This window comes from Erithacus rubecula (genome assembly GCF_903797595.1).
Source record: "Erithacus rubecula genome assembly, chromosome: 29".
NCBI classification, from domain to species: domain Eukaryota; kingdom Metazoa; phylum Chordata; class Aves; order Passeriformes; family Muscicapidae; genus Erithacus; species Erithacus rubecula.
Window position 1 is genome coordinate 2,725,524 of NC_136681.1, and position 18,871 is coordinate 2,744,394.

The window sequence follows — 18,871 nt, forward strand, 5'->3', positions numbered from 1 at the left end:
TTTCCCCCCCTTTTTTCTGTTTTTCCCCTTTTTTTTCCCCCTTTTTCTAACAAACCATTTGGCCAAGATAAAACCAGTCCTAACCCCAGATGAAGTGAGTGACCTGTAGATGGCTGTGTTGCTCCATGCTGCCTCAGGAGCTGATTTTGCAACAGATTTCCTGTGAAATTCTGCAATTCCAACTGCACAGAGGAAAAGGAGCTCACCTTGGCTCCCCAAACTGAATCACAAACCTCCTGCTGGATTTTGGTACAGGAACAACTCCAGGCCCTTCCCCAGCTGCTATTTCAATAAACAGCTCCTTCCCAATTGCAAAATAAGGAATAAAGGGACAAAATAAGGAATAAAGGGATAAAACATCTCCAGCAGTTCTTGTGTTGTGAAGCAGTCTTGCTAAAATACTAGTCTGGGCCATTTTGGGGGGAGTTTGGGGGAAAATTTGCTGATTTTAAGCAGAAAAAACTCTCAGAATTGTGATGTTTCACCTGGTTTCATAGCCAGAGTTTTTGTGAATGTGAATTTTTAATATTTTGGGAACTTTCTGCATTGCTGCCACTAAAGCAAGATTCAAGCATTTAATTAAACTTCAGAGGAGGAGAAATAATTAGATAAAGTGAGAGCCAGACAAAGGGAAATGCTTTTCCTTTCCATCTTCATTCCCTTTTCTGCTTCCTGACTCAAATCAAACATTTTTTTTACCCATTTAAAAATGTTTTTCCTCAATGCCACAAATGCTGCTCTTGGGCTCTGCACAGTCAGCAACCCCCTCCCCCCACAATGCCCAGCAAGGGTGACTCAAATAAATTTAAATTTAATAATAAATAAACATTTAAATTCCCAGAAATTTTGGCCCCAGCAGCCACTGCTGAGGATTTGATCAGCCCAAAGTCAGATGCTGAGGTCATTCCCCAGCCTGGCTGACTTACAATGATGTCCTGCCTGGTTTTGAAAGTGTTGATGTAATGGCTGTAATGGAAATCTTCCATCTGCCTCAGGATGGCTGTCATGCAGGCCACAAAAATTGCCTGGAATGGGAAAAACACAAAATATTGGGTTATTTTCCTGTGATTTCCAAGTGTGGCGCGTCAGTGTGACCTAATCAAATATCACTGATCAGAATCCTCCTCATCTGTGTCCCAAAATCAACCTGAGACTGTTTCTTCCTCTAAATGAGCAAAGAATTCCTAAAATTCAAGTTTGAAATCTGGGTCCTGCTTTCTTTTCAGATCCTCCAAACACAGGATTTTATTTTATATCTATTGATCCAACTCCATCAGATCTTTGAGGTCTTTTGCAAGCTGGCTCTCTGCAAAAGAAAACTCTGTTTTTCAGATTTAGCAGGGTCAGCTGCAGTTCTCATGGGTGGCACATTGAAGTGACCCCAGAGTTCTCAAAAATCAGGGAAATCCTAAGCTCCTGGCTCTCCCATCCTTCTGTACAGGAAATTTAGGGGGAATGAAAACACAGGAATGCCCTGAGGGCTCTCATCCCTCAGCATTTTATCCTTCTGAGCCCAGGTGACAAAATGCAGCAGAGATCCCCTGTCAGGCACTGCACTGACACTGTGCACAGGGGCCCAAAGGAAATGAAATCATCCCCAGTGACTCAGCTCAAACTGAAGCAGGGTAACATGAACCCTAACCCTCAGAAAAAAACATCAGCAGCCACGGCTGGGTGGCACAGGAGCCCTGCAGGGAAGGGAGAGGTGAGTTCATCAGGCACTGAGAGCTCCCAGGGACAAAAATCCACTGTGAGGGAGGGATGGGGAGGAGGGGAGGCTCCCAGGGACAAAAATCCACTGTTAAAGGTGCAGAGATTGCAGGGGAGGCTCTCAGGGGACTGAACCTCACTGTCACAGGTTCTGGGGAGGCAGGGATTGCAGGGAAGGAAGGGAAGGCAGGGATGGCAGGGATGGCTGGGATGGCTGGGATTGCAGTGATTGAAGGGATATCAGTGATTGCAGGGATATCAGTGATTGCAGGGATATCAGTGATTGCAGGGAAGGCAGGGATTGCAGGGAAGGCAGGGATTGCAGGGAAGGCAGAGATTGCAGGGATTTCAAGGATTACAGGGATGGCAGGGATGTCTGGGTTTGCAGGGATATCAGGGATTGCAGGAAAGGTAGGGATTTCAGGGAGGCTCTCAGGGACCTGAACCCCACTGTTACAGGTTCTGGGGAGGCAGGGATGGCAGGGATTTCAGGAATTTCAGGAATGTCAGGGTGCAGGAACGATCTGGAGCTTCTCTCTGGCTTAGCTTGGTTGCTGGAAGGAAACCCCAGATCATTCCTACAACTGGTGCCCCACGTTGGGCGCCAATTGCAGTTGCCATCTGGAGCTTCCCTCTGGCTAACTCCAGTTACTAGAAGGAAATCCAGAGCCCTGCAGGAAGGAGGCAAAAGAACAAAAGATGCTCCTTCTCCCAGAGGGGTTCACAGCTTTATTCTGGATGTCTTGAAGGGAGAAAAGAGGAAGTGGGAATGCCTGGACCTTGGATTTTAAACCCCCTGCTAGTAAAACCAGAGCCCAGCCAATCAGCTTAGTGGGGAGGGGAAAGGGGAGGGGAAAGGACTGAATCACAATACAGGGTTTACAACATCAGGGACGGCAGGGATGTCAGGGAGGCTCTCACCATGTGCGGGCTCTGCCGGCTCATCCCGATCACCGTGCGGTTGATCCGGCGCAGCAGCCGCTCCATCATCAGCTGGATGTGCAGAGCTGTGGCACCCTGGGGACAGCAAGGGACACTGCAGACCACTCCTGAGGCACAGCCTCCCAGCGGCAGCTCCCTGCTGGGAGCACTGCCCTGCTGGTGTTAATTGTCATTAGGGGGAGCAGAAAAAGGAGATTTAAGTGCACGAGAGACAGAGTCACACACTGGGATTCACTCAGTGGAGAATTCCCTCAATGGAGCTGTCCCAGCTGCATCAGCCCATCCTGGGGTTTGGATTTGTGTTCTCTGAACAGTTCAAAGCCCTCTGTTCACTCAGAACAATTCCCATGGCCAGAGTGGGAAGTGCATTTTTCTGCCTGAACAGTGAGTGTTGTCCCTATTTAACACAGAATCAGCAACCTCCTCATTTTTATACTATTTAATACTTCTTTGACTTGCTCCAAATTACTGAACAAGCTACCAAAGCAGCTGGGATGACATTTTGGTGTCTGGATAGGGAAATAAATGCTCCTAGATAACAACTAATTCAATCTTTCCTGGCTCCTTTTCAGACAGAGCCACTCCAAAGAACTGCACAGCAAGGCAGTTTCTATAAATACCATAATTCTGAGTCATTAAAGCACAAGCTGAGGATGTTTCTTTGCTGTAAGCTCTCAGAAGAAGAGCTGAGCTGGGCTGGCAGCCCTGAGAGCTCGTGCTCACCACATCTTTGCGGTCCAGGACCTCCAGGACACTGCTCAGGAGCTGGGAGCTGGCCTCGTGGTCAGGCTTGCTGGAGTTGTCATCTAGCTGCCCACTGAGCTGGTCGATGAGCAGGGGCAGGAGAGCATCTCTGCACTCTGCAAAGGACACAGGGACAAAGCAGAGCCTCAGCACGGGCACCAGGATTTGTTAAAGCCACTGAGGTTACAATAAACCCACTGCAGAGAGTCATAAATGATCTCTGGTTTGGGTCATGGAATGCCAGGATGGATTGGGTTGGGTCGGGAGGGACCAAAAAGATCCTCTCATCCCACCCCTGCCATGGCAGGGACACTCCCACTGTCCCAGATTATCCCAGCCTGGCCTTGGACACTCTCAGGGATCCAAAGGCAGCCACAGCCCCTCTGGGAATTCCATCCCAGCCCCTCCTCACCCTCCCAGGCAGGAATTCCACCCCAATATCCCACCTAACCCCCTCTTTCATTTATAAATCCTGTAAATCCCATCTAACAGCACGCTCAACTTCTCCCTCCTCCTCCGTCACCACCCTGGCTCAGGGTCCCACGTTTTGCACATTGCATAAAGAGACTGAGCAGCAAAAAAAAAAACTCTTCCAGGGCAAGAAATGTTTCTAGAGTTGGATTTAGTGGTGGATTTAGTGGTGGGGACTCATTTGGAGGGCTGCCACTCACCTGCCTGCTTGAACAGGTCACTCTCCACGATCTTGGTCAGGCAGTTCAGCTTCTGCCGGACCAGCTGGTTGTCAGGGATGCTCTGGATGAACTTGCTGAAGAGGACACTGTGTGCAGCCCAGAGGGAGCAGAGGGTCAGCAGAGCCAGCAGCACCTCCCACCCACCCCACAGAGACACTGCCCCGTGCTGGGGTGGATATGGAACCAGCATCCCATGATGGGATGGACTGGAAGGGAATTAAAGCTCATTAACAGCAGCCCTGCCATGGCAGGGACAGCTCCCTCTGCCCCAGGGTGTCCAGGGACACTTCAGGGATGGGACTGAGATGGGAATTGAGGAGTAACGGATAGTTCATCAGAATCCAGGACAATGAGAGATGCCTGACATGTGTGCAAAAATCAGAGGAGAGGCAGAATGGTTTGCGATAAATGGAGCCAGAACTTGCTCACCAGGGTGAGGGGTGCAAGGCTACCAGTGAGAAGTGAGAAATCCAAAACCCTGAACCAGCAAGAACTCACCTCCAGGTGTCTGGAATGTGCCCAGAGGGATAAAACACAAGTTCCAGAGGCAAAGTTAAAAAGCTCAAGTGCAATGAAGAGTTTGGGAACCTTCATCAGACATCCCTGATGTGCCCTGAACTGGGGAGGTGCAGGCACAAAAGGATTTTTGGTTCATTTTAATACAAAGTGAGGGTAGGTGGGACTAGGATATGAGTATGTATCATGAATATGTATCATTGTGAAATCCCAGGATTTTAGGGAATAAATAGAACAGTAATTTGAAGTTTCAGGGTGCATGCTTTGGGAGGAATTATCCCCCTGCACCTCAGTTCTGATTAAATGCACACCTACTTTACAACTCTCATTTCTCTTGAGTTACAGAGTTTTTTCTGCATATCAGGACAGCCACAGCTTCCCTGGGAACTCCATCCAACAGGCAAATTACTGCAGAGCCCTGATTTATTTGCAACAAACTGAGCACAGGATTTGAAGTAAAACCAAGCAGTTCACAGGAGCTGCAGGCTTAAACCTCTTGAAATGAGACTTTTATTTATTCCAGGACAGAGGAGGTCCATGACAAACCCTCCAAACAGGCCCTGCTGTGTCCCTCCAGTGCCAGGATAATCACACTGGCTGTCACAGCCAGGGAAAGCAAGAGTTGGGGAAGATTCATTCTGAATTCATTTTGAAACTTTGAACAGCCACAGCAGCCAAAGCACATCCTCCTTCCAGATGCCCCTTTCATCAGCAGGGATGACTCACTCCAACCCAAGATTCCCTTAAATTAAATTCCATGGGCATTTGCTGCCTGTCTGCTGCTTCCCAGCAAATCACTTGTGTCAGGACAAGGAGACAGGGCTGGGCAGCTCTGGGCAAAGCTCACTGAGGAATCCACAGGGCTGAGAATTCCCTGGATAAACACAACTTTTGGTTTCCCAGCCAAGGCTCTGCCTTTGCCACACTTTCCAGGATCATTCATGGAGAGCTGGTGGAAACTTGCACAAGATTTTAACGTTTCACTGCCCTCAGATTTTGCTTTTCAGTAAAATCTCAGGGTGGCTGTAAGGACCTCAGAATCCTGGGATGATTTGGGTAGGAAGGGACCCTAAATTTACCCATGGGCAGGGACACATCCCACAATCCCAGGTCACTCCAATCCCTGTCCAACCTCACTTGGATACTCCCAAAATGAAAAATTGGGATGCAGAGAATCCTTTGGACTTCCTCAAGTCCATGCACAGGATCTGCACCACCAGATCACAACCAGAAAAGGTGTTTTCAGCCAAGTTTCCAACATTCTTCCCACCAGATGAGCTGGGTTTAGAGGACAAACAAACTTAAAGCAGCTACCTGAGCTCAACAGGGTCAAACACCAGCTTGACATCATTGATGATGCTTGGCAAATACTTCAGAGCTGCCCCCTGAAAGAAGAAAACAAGGACATGAAATGCACATGGGAAATCCATATTTGTCAAAAGCAAATATGGGGAAACTGCAGAGAACTGGTTTAAAATCAAATTTATGCATCCACAGAGCCTCCAGCCAGCCCAGATCCGCAGAGTGGGGATTCATGGATAATTCTCTCATCCCTTTTTTTGGCCCAGCCCCTTCACAACTACACCAGTTGATCAAATTAAAGATTTTTATTTTTCTCTGGAAATTGTGCTCACCTTGATCTTGACAGCCTCCTCCAGGGGCCTGTCCATGAGGATGTTGAAGGAGAGGAAGAGCTGGCGAATTGCATCATTGAATTCATTCCCATCCTCACTCTTCCCATAAACACTGCAAAGAACAGGATTTTTTCCACACACAAAAAATCCACCAGCTGAAACTGGATTTCATCCCCTGGAACAACATCTTAATGTCATCTCCTTCTACAAAGATATGGGGGTAAAAATGAAATTGGAGATTTTGCAGCCATTTCCTGTTGGGATTTGTTACAGGGGAAAAACTCCACTTTTTATGCTGCCACTAAAGCAAATTCTGCTTGGGTTCCAAGCATGAAACAGGAAAAAAAAATCCAGGATGGACATAAATAAAGGGTTTCAAACTCTCACTAGGAATCTCTGGAAAGATGTTTTGAAGCTGCAATTAAACCATTGTCATTATTTTATCCCAACTGGAGAATGTGTCATTCCCCCACCTCACCTAATAATCTAAATATCTGTGTATTTGTTTCTTAAAATTTCTGAAAATGAGGAGGAAATTTCATGTTTTACTTTATAAAAATAAACACTGGGTTCTTTTTCAGCTCTACTGTGTGCTGCTTAGGGGTGACTAGAAGGTTTTTCTCCCTTCTAACGTGATATTTTAATTTTTGCTCAGTTGAATTGTTCCAACCACAGAAAGAACTTGTTAGTCAGGATGGAGGAATTGGTGAAGAATATCCCCTTGAGTGATATTGACTGGAAGGAATGGACCCACCTCAGGTACAGCACCCGTGACTGCACGATGAACCTGAACAGGTATTTCAGGGCTTTCAGGGCTGCAAAGAGCAGCTCTGTCCTGCTGGAATCCTCAGCACTCCCCACGTAGCAGTTCAGCACTTTGGTGAGCTTCCTTTGGAAAAAAAACCCAAAAAAGAGGAACCAGTGGAGGCAGGGCTCAGCTCCTGTGCTCCTCATCCCAGAGAGGAACTGCACAGTCACAAACAGCTCAGAGCTCCTCCTCAGGGCACATTTCCTCCTGAAATCCTGGGCTGAAAATCTGCAGGTGTCACCCCATTGCTCTGACAGGAGCTGAAAACCCCAATCCCAAGGGAAGGGACTGAATTCTCCCCATGTGAGAATCCCCAAGTGTGGAGCAGCAGGAGAAAATGGGATAGAGGAATTCCAGGAGAAGAGGATTTCAGATTGGGTTTCCTTTAGGGTGACAGCCAGGAATCCATCCATGAGGAATTGGGTTTCTTTTGGGGTGTTCCCCCTTAATTGTGTTTCCTTTAGGGTGGCAGCCAGAAATCCACATCCATTCCCCATCCATGGGGAATTGTGTTTCCTTTGGGGTATTTTCCCTAAACTGTGTTTATTAGGGTGACAGTCAGAAATCCATCAGGGGGAATTGGGTTTCTTTTGGGGTGTTCCCCTAAATTTTATTTCCTTTAGGGTGACAGGCAGGAATTCATCCATGGGGAATTGGGTTTCTTTTGGGGTGTTGCCCTAAATTGTATTTCCTTTAGGGTGACAGCCAGGAATTCATAATGGGGAATTGGGTTTCTTTTGGGGTCTTCCCCTAAATTGTGTTTTCTTTAGAGTGACAACTAGGAATTCATCATGGGGTATTGTGTTTTCTTTGGGGTATTTCCCCTAAATTGTGTTTCTTTTAGGGTGACAGCCAGGAATCCACATCCATTCCCCATCCATGGGGAATTGTGTCTCCTTTGGGGTATTTCCCCTAAATTGTGTTTCCTTTAGGGTGACAACCAGGAATTCATGGATCAGTAAAAATTAAGAAGAGATTTTCTCAGGGTAAATTTCTGGTTTTTCCCCTCCCTGTTTGCCTCAGTTTTAACTTTTCCCTTCTGTTACCAAGAGGGTGATGACCTTTGGTTGATCAAGGGGCTAAAAAACCAAGATCCATGACAGAAATATTTTTTCTGTCTGTTCTGACAGAGAAAAAAAAAAAAAAAATCCCACAACAGAATTTTTCACCAAAAAGAGCAATTACAATAATTCCTCCTCTCCTGAAGGCAGAGAAGGGATGGAACTCTGCTCTGTGCTGCCTTTATCACAATAAAATCATTAAAATGACCTAATCAAACACATCACCAGGAGCTGAGCCCATCCCCAGGGTTTGACAAAATACTCACACATAGGCCAGGGTTGCACTGAAGTGTTTGTAGATGTAGGTCTCCAGCACAGCATTAAAATGCTGAAATTTGATGTCTCCAATCAAAGAAATAATAAATACCTGCCATAAATCCAGAAAAAAATAGATGCACAGTGACAGACTAGAACAGTCTCTAATTCCATTTATTTTGCTGGGTTATAATATTTGTTTTATCAACAGCATTAATAGTACAGAGAGTGTTATTCATGTTCTAACAGTCACTAAATGTTGTGTGTGTAATTTATTACTATTTTCACTGTGGCTACTAAAAACCTGATGTGCATTTTACTCCTGAAAAAGCCTTGTGAAGTGTTTCATATCATATCATATCTAAGATATTAATATCATTTATTAAATGATATTCATATTAAATAAAATATAATATATTACCAATATTATCAATATTCATAATACATAAATATCATTTATTTCTAGAGCAAAACACCAACTGCTCATTGGAATCAGAGTGGAAATGTGGCTGAAAACAAACACAGAAGTTTCACTCACCAGGGCATCAAAGACCAGGAAATCATAAGTTTCATTTTCTGACATTTCCATCATGATGTTGAAAAGTGCATCGAGGGTGTCAGGCAAAAACTGGAGGAGAAAAGAAAAAAGAAAAAAGTGGGAAAAAGGATCCTAGCCCTGTGCTCATGCAGAGGTGAGGGAGATAAGGACTTTTGGAGAGTAAATTAATATGATTGTGTAGAAGTTGATTTATTATTTACTTTTAGTTAGAACTTTATTATTTACTTTTAGTTTGGGTTCTTAAATTTTTTTTTGTTACTTTTTTATTTACTATAATAATTCATATAGAATATTAAATAATACATATAATAATTCATATTTCACGTTTTAGCAGTTTTGAAGAGTTTTAACAAGTCGGGTTGTAGAAGAACATTTAAAAATGGTTTATTTAGTGTGCTTGCTATAAATATTGGTCTAAACAAAGAAATAGGCAGAAAAACAGCTAAATAGAGTTTGGCTGGTGTATTTGATAGAGATTATGGTCTAAATGTTCAGATGCTTTGGACACACAGGATTGTCATGATCATCTCCTCTAAATCCTTCAGCAGAGGAGGGAATTCCTGATTTCTGGGAATTCTCCCTATTTCATTTCCATGAGATCTCCCAGATTTACAGCAAGTCCCTCCTCATTCACAAAGGAGCTGAAAATTAAAATTCAACCTTTGGATATATCTCTTATTTCATAAGGCTAAAGGGAAAAATCAAATCACAGCCTTCTCCCTGACCCCTGTAATATTTAATTCTGTAATATTTAATTTCTCTAATTCTGGTGGATTCCTCTAATGGGAGGTGGAGCTGTGGCTGCTCCTGCACCCCTGGAAGTGTCCAAGGCCAGGTTGGAGCACTCTGGGGTGGTGAAATCTGTGTGGAAAAACTGATTTTTCAGGTCCCTTCCTGTTAATGCTTAGCTAGGGATGGTTTAAACTTTGGGGTTTTTTTTTGTTTTAAGGATTGTTTATTATTTTTTACTTTAGGGACTTTTTGCTTGGCTAGCAGTGGTTTGCTTAGCTTGGCATTTATGGTGGAATTTGCCTGGTGAAGGCAGAGCTTATTTTATATAGTTTGTATTATGTATTACATGTTCAGAAAAATTTTTTAATACAGTACCATTTTATTAAATGGTTTAGCTTTGACTTTATTTAATTTAAGAGTTCTAACGTATTACTTAACATGGATGACAGGGAGAAGAAGGAGGAAAAAGTGTTTACTTTTTAAAATTTTTGGCTACGTGTCTTTTTTCATAAACATTTCAAAAAACCTATTTATTTACCTTTTAAAAGTCTAATTTACACTTTACTAATTTTGGTGACTTGTTTTTAATTTTTTTTTTTTTTTTTTTTTTGTGCTGACAACTTCCCCCAGGGGTTAAAATTCAGGATTTGATGATCCTCCCAACCCACCCAAACCCCTTCTGGGTCCAACCCCACACAGAGCTGTGCCCCAAGGATGCTCAAATATTGGGAATACCTTCACAATTTCTCCTCCTTCCACCTCCATGAGCTTCCTGAGGTTGTGGGTGATGTTTTGGGGGCTGGAACGCCAGTTCAGCAAACCCAGCAGGTCAACTGCAAGGACACAGAGCATCAGCCCCAGCCCAGAGCAACTCACAGCAAGGCTGGGATTGTTTTTAGAGCCAGGAAAAGTCACCCTGAGGTACAGAGTGTTGTCTTTGTCTTGGCAAGACAGCCAAGCTCTGCTGTAAGTGGAAATCTGACTGGCATCTGGAGATGAACCATTCTGCAGGGTTTTTAAGGAATTTTATTAGTGTATGACTCAGCTCAGGGGCAGTGGGAGTCTCCCATCATTGACCAGCACTCATTCACACTCTTCATTCTGGTCCCTTTGGCAGAATTAATTCACATCCCCACCCTGGGGAGCTCAGCCCTAACTGCTGCCCTCTGAACAGGCAGAGGGAAGAAAGAATTAACCTGAAATATTTAAAATTCTCACACAACACACACACTGCAGCTGGCAAGTGACATTTCCACACGTGCCCAACAGAACTGTGGGGTTTAACACTGGAATATTTGTGTGAAAGGGTTTCTAGGGGATGCACAAACACTCTGGGAGTTTGAGCTGGCATTAAGGAGCAAAATGCAAGCTGGAGCTCTGTGCCCACCCAGAAAAACCTGCCTGGAGGAAATGCCCTGTGCATTTCTGAGCCCCTGCAGGTGCCCTACCATTCTGGGTGAGCTTGGTGGAGCAGATGACAGTGGCAATCTGGAAACTGTCCTTTGTGCTGTCCTTTGTGGGGGTGAAGCTGCCCAGAGGGTTCAGGTTTTTCCCAGAGGGAGCCTCCTTCTCCTCCATCTCCATTTTGGTGCAAGGAAGACTCAAATAACTCTTGGCATCTTCCATTTTTTTGTTGTCACCCTGTTGTGACAAGAGGGAGAAGGGTCATGTCCCACAGTGACAGCCAGAATGGGTTTGAAACACTTTTTCATATTTATCATTGTTTGAGTTTCTGTTTTCAGTGATAAACAAAACTGAGATATTTCCAAAGCCACAGAGTTTAGGATTTCCCACCCCACACACACATTTTGTAGCTTGGAAAATCAGCCAGGAGAGATTGAAACACGAGCCAAGGCTGGAAATGCCCAGGTTACCTTGTAAACAATCAAATTGTGTTTGCCATCCTGCAGTGTGGTCCCATCTGCATTCATCAGCTTCACAAAGCCCATGCCAAAAGCTCTCTCAGACCTGTCCCTGGCTGCAAACAGGAGAAATCTTCATCAGCAATCACCTTATTTATGTCCAACAATCCAAAATCCAGCCCTCTGACCTCATCAGCAGCATTATTTAATTTAATTTAATTATTTAACACAAACATCCTCCTGGAGCACCTCCCACACAGCTGCAGTGGTTTCTGTGCTGATTTATGGTTGGGACTCCTTGATCTTCCAGCTCTTTTCTAATCTTAACAATTCAGTGATCCTCTGATATAGAATTCTATTGATATTTTGTCCTCTGATACAGAATTCCATTGATATTTTATCCTCTGATATAGAATTCTGTTGATATTTTATCTTCTGATACAGAATTCTATTGATATTTTGTCCTCTGATACAGAATTCTGTTGATATTTTATCTTCTGATACAGAATTCTATTGATATTTTGTCCTCTGATACAGAATTCTATTGATATTTTATCCTCTGATATAGAATTCTATTGATATTTTGTCCTCTGATACAGAATTCTGTTGATATTTTATCTTCTGATACAGAATTCTGTTGATATTTTATCCTCTGATACAGAATTCTATTGATGTTTTGGTTGGGATTTTGGTTTGTGAGCTGTGGTTTTAGAAGGATGTCACTGCCTTTGAGAGCCTTTCAAAGGCTGAGCCTCACACTGTTGATCTCATTTCAGAGCTCTGGAGTGATTTCATGGAACTTCTGGCTCAAACTCTCTCATTAGCTTTTCATTAGCCCAATTAAATCCTCCTGTTGGAAGATAATTAGAAGCCCACCAGGCCTTGCAATGAATTTTGTGAAATAAATCTAAAGCAACACTGAGAAGCCAAAGCAGCAACAAACATTGATAATTGTCTTTTTGGGGGGATAAAAAATTGCTCCATATCACCCTCAGGACAAAACCAACACCAAACTTCGGGCGCAAAAAATCGAAATTATTTTTGGTTTTTTTGCTTGCAACAAAGCTGGGAATAAGCAAACAGAGCAAGAAAAAAAAATCAGCAACACTGTGAATGAACAGAAAAGCAAGTTCTACACTCAGAGGGAGCCCAGAGATGCTGCAGGTGTCCCCTCCTGGAACTCACACTCCTGGGACGAGCGGTGCCGGAACGTGAACCGCAGGTGGCAGCGACTGACTTCTTCAATGGCAATGGCCACCTGCAAACCAGGAAAAAACCACAATATTTTGGATAAAAACAAAATATTTTGGATGGCAACACAGTATTTTGGATGGAAACACAGTATTTTGGATGGAAACACAGAGTTTTCAGAATTTTCCCTGTGCCCAGCCACTCCCCGGCACATTCTGGTGGTTTCACATCAACCCTCGTAAGTTTTGTTTAAACTTAGATGTTTATTAATTTTTACTCATTTATATTTATAGTTTTATATTTATATATTTCTATATAAATGTATCTATTTATATAAATTTATATATAAATATAACTATTTATATCTATTTATATATATTGTATTTATATATTTCATTTATTTCACAAACAGTGAGTTTTACACTGCTTTGAGCTAATGCTCTAAAAATGGAGCTGTGTTTTTCTTTTTACAAGGCCTTTTAAGGAGCAAACTTTAATTAAGAAATAATACTTAAATTATTTTTTAACCTAATAACTAACTACCCATGGCTCGCAATGTGGACTTTTTTATTTAATTACAAAATATGACTTCAACCTATGAAAAAGGAGGTGAAGAAGGACAAATTTCTTGAAACTTTTGGGGTCTTTTTTATATGCTATTATATTATAAAACTTTAAATTCAAAGTTCTCTACCATGTAATATCACACAATTCTATTTAAACGACACACTCATAATTTTAGTTTAAGTTTTAGAATAAGTAAGCACTTAAGTAAGTTTTACAATGAGCTTTAAGTGCTTTTAGTGAGTGAAAGATCTCAGATGCCAGAGTAAAAATTCTAGTGAACACTGAAAATCATAATCCCAGATTCCTGTGGAGGCTCCAGGAACACAATTTCAGACATATAAAACTACAGTAAGAATACTGCTCACATTTTTCAGATAAAACAAGATAAACCATATGTGCAGTTTATACATAACCTGGCGTGTTAAAAACTAGAATTCTAATAGGTGAAGAAGTAACAGCTCAAGTTTGTCTTTAGCTTGTTAGAAAGTTTCTATATAAAAATCCACTGGGGAGAGCTAAATCCTTTTCTGCTTCACTTTGAATTTTACTTTTGTTCCTGCTCTCTCACCATCATCATCATCATCACCCAAAGAAAATAAGAGCAACAACAAACCAAAACTTCATATAATTTAACACTTGTAACTCTTTGCCTTCTAAACGTACCTTTAAACGACTTTATAACAATTATCAGCTGCTTAGCTCATGAAAACAGCCACAACCCAACAAATGGGTGTCCAGAAAAGTAACCCCAGGTGTGAATTTTAAGCAGTCAGTACCTTGACAGTCTCGTACCAGCAGGGCTGCTTGACCTGGTAATAAACCACAGACTTGTACTCCGAAACTCCCTCGTAGCCAGCCCCGGGGTGGATGGCTTTCTTTGGGCAGAACACGAGAAATGAGGGGGGGGAAAAAAAAAGGGGTAAGAATGGAATATTTTGTGGTGTGTGGATGTTCTGGGGGTGGCAGGGGCTGCCCCACCTCCTGCAGGTTCCCGTCCTCGTCGTGCACAGACATGGTGACCTCGACATTCTTGGGCGTTTTCTTCTTGCCCTTGTCGAACTCCCCCTGGATCAGGGTGACGTAGATGTCATTGCGGACGTCACCTGCAACCCCCAGACTTTCATCAGATGGGTTTGTGGGAGCCCAGAGTGCTCCTCTGGCTTCCTTTGAGGCTTTAAAAACCCCCCTGGTGGGGTCCTCAAAGACCCTCCAATGAGACTCAGTGTCTCGGGCTGGATTTAGCTCCTTGGAACAATCTACCAACATTAACAGAACAAATGCAAGCTGCAAAAATAAATAGAGTGTAAATTAGACTGTTAGAATGTAGAATTAGCAGATTTCTAGAATGTTTATATTAAGGGTCTCGTGGCCATGATGGAGGATTTGGGGTGTGGATCCTCTTCCTCCTTCTGCTCCGTGTCATCCATGCTGGGTGACATGATGGGGACAAAGCTGGACAGTTTAACAAGATTGTATTGTATTGGAAAGTTATTGTCAATATCTAGTACATAATTTAGAGTATAAAAGATGAGTCCTGCCCTGCCAGGCAGGTTCTGCCCTGGATGTCAGGCTGGACAGATTGCTGCTAGCTGGGCAGAGAGTTCCTGAGATAAGAAACAATAAACAGCCATGAAAACCTCTAAGAACAGCATCCTGCAGTCTCCCAGCTGGGACAGAGCTGGGCTCCAGACCCCCTGAGTGATCCCAGGTCTAAGGAGACACCTTGGGCAGTGACAGGGTTCTCACTCCCAATGTGGCATTTTAACATTTAACACCCCTGGGTACTGTGGGGGTCCAGGGTGTTCCCCTGGCTCCCTGGGCAGAGGTCTCAGAGGCCTTGGCACAGTACCCAGGACCCCTGTGGACTGGATTTAAACCCCTGGGAAAAATTATCATCAATGCAGGAAGAATTACAAGTCACAAAAAAAAAAAAAAAAAAAAAAAAAAAAAAAAAAAAAAAAAAAAAGTAGAGCATAAATTAGATTATTAGAAGGTAGAAAAGTGAATTTTTAGAAATGTTTATATTAGGGGGTTTAAAGCTAAGATGGAGGATTTGGGGTGTGGTTTGTCTTTTCTTCTTCTTCATTCCATCCATCCTTGGGCCAGGATGGCTCCACTGGATTGGTTTGGGATAAAGTTGGACAGTAATAAAGGTGTCATGTATTGGAAAGTAATTGTAAACACCTCTGAAGGTCGTGAGTTTGTTCCTCACACAGGGCACCACTTTATTGCATTTTTTTTTTTGTTTTATTAGGTTTTTTTCCTTGTTTATTTTTTGTGTTTTGATTTTTGTTTGTTTGTTTGTTGGTATTTTTGTTGGTTTTTTTTGTCTGGGTCAGGTCTGAATGTATGAGATGGAATTTTTTGTTCAGCCTTAGATGTTTATTAATTCTTATTTGTGTTACAATGAGTTTTATAGTACTTTTAGTCAATAAGTTAAAAATGGAGACGTAGTTTTCTTTTTACAAGGTCTTTTAAGGCTACATGGTCCAATTAAGAAATGCCACTTTAATTATTTTTACTTTAAACTTAATAACTAATTATCTGTGACCTGCAATGTGGGTTTGTTAGCAAGTTCAGAACTCTCAGTTTCCAGGGTTCCAACAAATACCCACCACCACACCTCCTCATCTCCATCTCAAATTACACAATATCTTCTAAAATTAACCATCTTCCTTTCTACAAGCCTTATGTTCAGTTTCTTTTTTTAATTTAATGAGCTCTCTAGGGTTAAATCCACTCTGAATGGGTGGGTCAAAGCCATATGCAACAAGAATTTCTTTTACTAAAGAGACATTTTCTTCCAAAAAAGCTCCATAAACCATCATTTTGCCATAAGAAAGGAAACTCATGTTTTCAATTTCTCGTGACAAAAAAATAAAATAAAATAACATGGAAATTTGAATAAAAATAAGAAGTTTCCAGATAAAAATAAATCTTTAAGAAAAAAAAAAATTGTGACAGAAATTCTAGAATTTCAGGTGTCTCTTTCAGTCCATGGAATGCTGAGGCACACAGGACCTACCAGGAAGGATGATCTCAGGGAACCCCATTTTTCGAGCCACTGCAGTGGATCTGTCTACAAGGTGGGAAAAATCCTTCTGAACCTGAGCCAGATCCCCAGGGAGCAGCTTCAGGGAGACCCAGAGACCTAAGAAAAGGGAGATGGCACTTGTTACTGGAAACAAAATGGTAAAAACCAGAAATTCAAGCCTGTGCTTCCTAAAAATCTGTATTTCCATGAAAACTCCGTGTCCCCACCTGGTTCTCTCCTGCCCAATCCTCCATGCCCCTAAAAATGAGTAAGATTTTGCTTGGCAAGAAGATTCTCTGAAATAAACCTCAAACTTTCACAGATGAATCTTGCGTGGTTTTGAGCCAAGGAAGACCAGAAAATTCTGGAATAATGTGATTTAACCCCAAAGCCACGCCTACTCACAAACATTTCACGGCCATAAAACACTTTTATTTTAAAGGTGCTAAAAAATATTGACCTTGAACATAAGATTAGCAAATGAGGAGCTGGAAGAGCTGTTCTCATGCAAGTCTGGTCTGGGTTTATCTGGATTTAACTCTGTGTGTGACAAAGGGACAAAATGACAAAGTGACAACTGCGGTGAAGAACGCGCTGGGCTCGGGAAGGGATTAAACCCACTAAACCTTGATTTAAACCCACTAAACCTTGATCTAAACCCACTAAACCTTGATGTCAGGACTCTCAGCACCCCTGAATTCCCCAGTTGCCCCCAGGCTGCACCTTGGCCCTTGTGGTTGACCTCCTTGGCTGCGATGACTTTGTTGAAGACAGAGGTGAGGGGCTCGTTCTCGCCAATGACGTGGGAGGTGATCAGGGGGGACATGATGAGCTGGCGCTGCCTGATGTAGGTTTCCATGGCAATCCTGGGCAGGAGAAACCCAAATTTGGGGTCAGGAATTGGGGCAGACCAACACCAACCACCTGCAAGGAGAGGGCTGGCCAACAGCTGGCTGTTTGCCAAGTGAATGTGGGGTTTTTTAAAGGATTTTATGGGGATTTTCATTCCTTCACCTGCTCAAAATCTATTTAAACCTTGCTCAAAATCTTATTTAAACACTAGAAAATGCATCACATTTATCCCTGAGTTCATCCCTCAGGTCTAAGGTAAGTGACACTGAACTCAGGATTTAAGCCCTGACTTCAGGTTTGCCTCAGAGCTGTCCCTACACAGATTAAATTGGTAAACTGATATAAATTAATAGGAATTAATAGGAATTAATAGGAATTAATAGGAATTAATGAGTGCTGAGACAACACCTAAGTGATGAACCCAGACCTAGACACCAACAGGACTATTGAGATTTGGATCTTGACCCTGGCTTCACTCCTGTAGCCACAGCATCAATAATAAGGGAGAAATGAGGTCTCCACATCCTGGTGTCCAGCTGGGGGTCTGAACTCAGCCTCATTAGAGCAGAAGAAAAATGGGAAAAAACTCCCAGACCAACAAAATAAAAAGCAAATCAAACAAAGAAGAAAAAAAAAAAACCCAACAAAAAAACAGACCAATTAAAATGAACAAACAAAACAAAAAACCCTAAACAAATAAAAAATAACCAATCAAACCTACCAAAAAAAAAAAAAAAAAAGTAGCAGACTAACATTACAGTGCAAAGCAATCCTCCCAGGCCCTGAAAGGGCAGGAGAACAAACCCAAATCTCCCCTGAAAATACCCTGGAATAACAAATGGCTGCAGCCAATGCTTTGCTCTATTTAGGGCTGTAACAACAAGGCTGGGTCTACCCAAACAAACTCCATTTTTGTTACTCTAACGTGCCAGAAAGATCAGAGCAGAACAGACACACTAGTCCAACTCTCAGTGCAGAAAAGCAGAACTCATTGGGGCTGGAATTTCTCCCCCAGGAAGAGGAGAAATCCCAAATGACTGACCCTGCCCAGGAAATGTGGGAAGGGAGGGGCAGCACGCAGGGTCCCACACAGCAGGGACAAAAAGCTGGGTCTGGAAATCCTGAAAGTGCCCCTGAAAATCCTGTCCTTCAAGCCCACAAAATTTTTTTGGGATAAAATGTGAGTTTTGGGGTTCAAGGGGAAAAAATGTGAGTTTTGGGGTTCAGTTCTCACTGCTGAGAGAGGATAAAATGTGATTTTAGGGGTTCAGTTCTTACTGCTGGAAAGTGATAAAATGTGATTTTAGGGGTTCAGTTCTAACTGCTGGAAAGGGATAAAATGTGAGTTTTGGGGTTCAGTACTCACTGCTGGAAGGGGATAAAATGTGAGTTTAGGGGTTCAAGGGTATAAAATGTGAGTTTTTGGGTTGAGTACTCACTGCTGGAAGGGGATAAAATGCTGCTTCTCCTCGTCGTCCACCTTGCCATGGATGATGTCAGTGATGTCCATCACTGCAACAACACCAGAGCATCACTCAGAGCTGCCAAAAACCAGAGGGAGCTTCTCCCTCTCAGAATGGAAATCAGTAACCTGGAAACCCCTGGAAAGCGGGGGTTATTTTGGGCCAGTGTCAGAACAAGGGTTCTGAGTGACCTGGGATAGTGGAAAGAGTCCTGGTTATGTCCAGGGGTGGAGCTGGATGGGATTTAAG

General features: G+C 42.9%; 1 protein-coding gene across 1 annotated transcript in view; it reads right to left on the reverse strand.

Moving 5' to 3' along the window:
* DOCK5 (dedicator of cytokinesis 5) overlaps positions 1-18,871 on the reverse strand; it is a 63,695-nt gene that overhangs the window by 29,479 nt on the left and 15,345 nt on the right. The window contains exons 10-27 of the mRNA XM_079328744.1: positions 18,599-18,671; positions 17,031-17,173; positions 16,299-16,424; positions 14,252-14,376; positions 14,050-14,148; positions 12,701-12,773; positions 11,528-11,631; positions 11,102-11,294; positions 10,389-10,486; positions 8,901-8,990; positions 8,374-8,474; positions 6,993-7,127; positions 6,239-6,350; positions 5,919-5,989; positions 4,068-4,174; positions 3,376-3,512; positions 2,632-2,727; positions 927-1,025 (exon numbers count right to left, since the gene is read on the reverse strand). Of these exons, the coding sequence (XP_079184870.1) occupies positions 927-1,025; positions 2,632-2,727; positions 3,376-3,512; positions 4,068-4,174; positions 5,919-5,989; positions 6,239-6,350; positions 6,993-7,127; positions 8,374-8,474; positions 8,901-8,990; positions 10,389-10,486; positions 11,102-11,294; positions 11,528-11,631; positions 12,701-12,773; positions 14,050-14,148; positions 14,252-14,376; positions 16,299-16,424; positions 17,031-17,173; positions 18,599-18,671 (1,982 nt within the window). The remainder of the gene's footprint in view (positions 1-926; positions 1,026-2,631; positions 2,728-3,375; positions 3,513-4,067; positions 4,175-5,918; positions 5,990-6,238; positions 6,351-6,992; positions 7,128-8,373; positions 8,475-8,900; positions 8,991-10,388; positions 10,487-11,101; positions 11,295-11,527; positions 11,632-12,700; positions 12,774-14,049; positions 14,149-14,251; positions 14,377-16,298; positions 16,425-17,030; positions 17,174-18,598; positions 18,672-18,871) is intronic.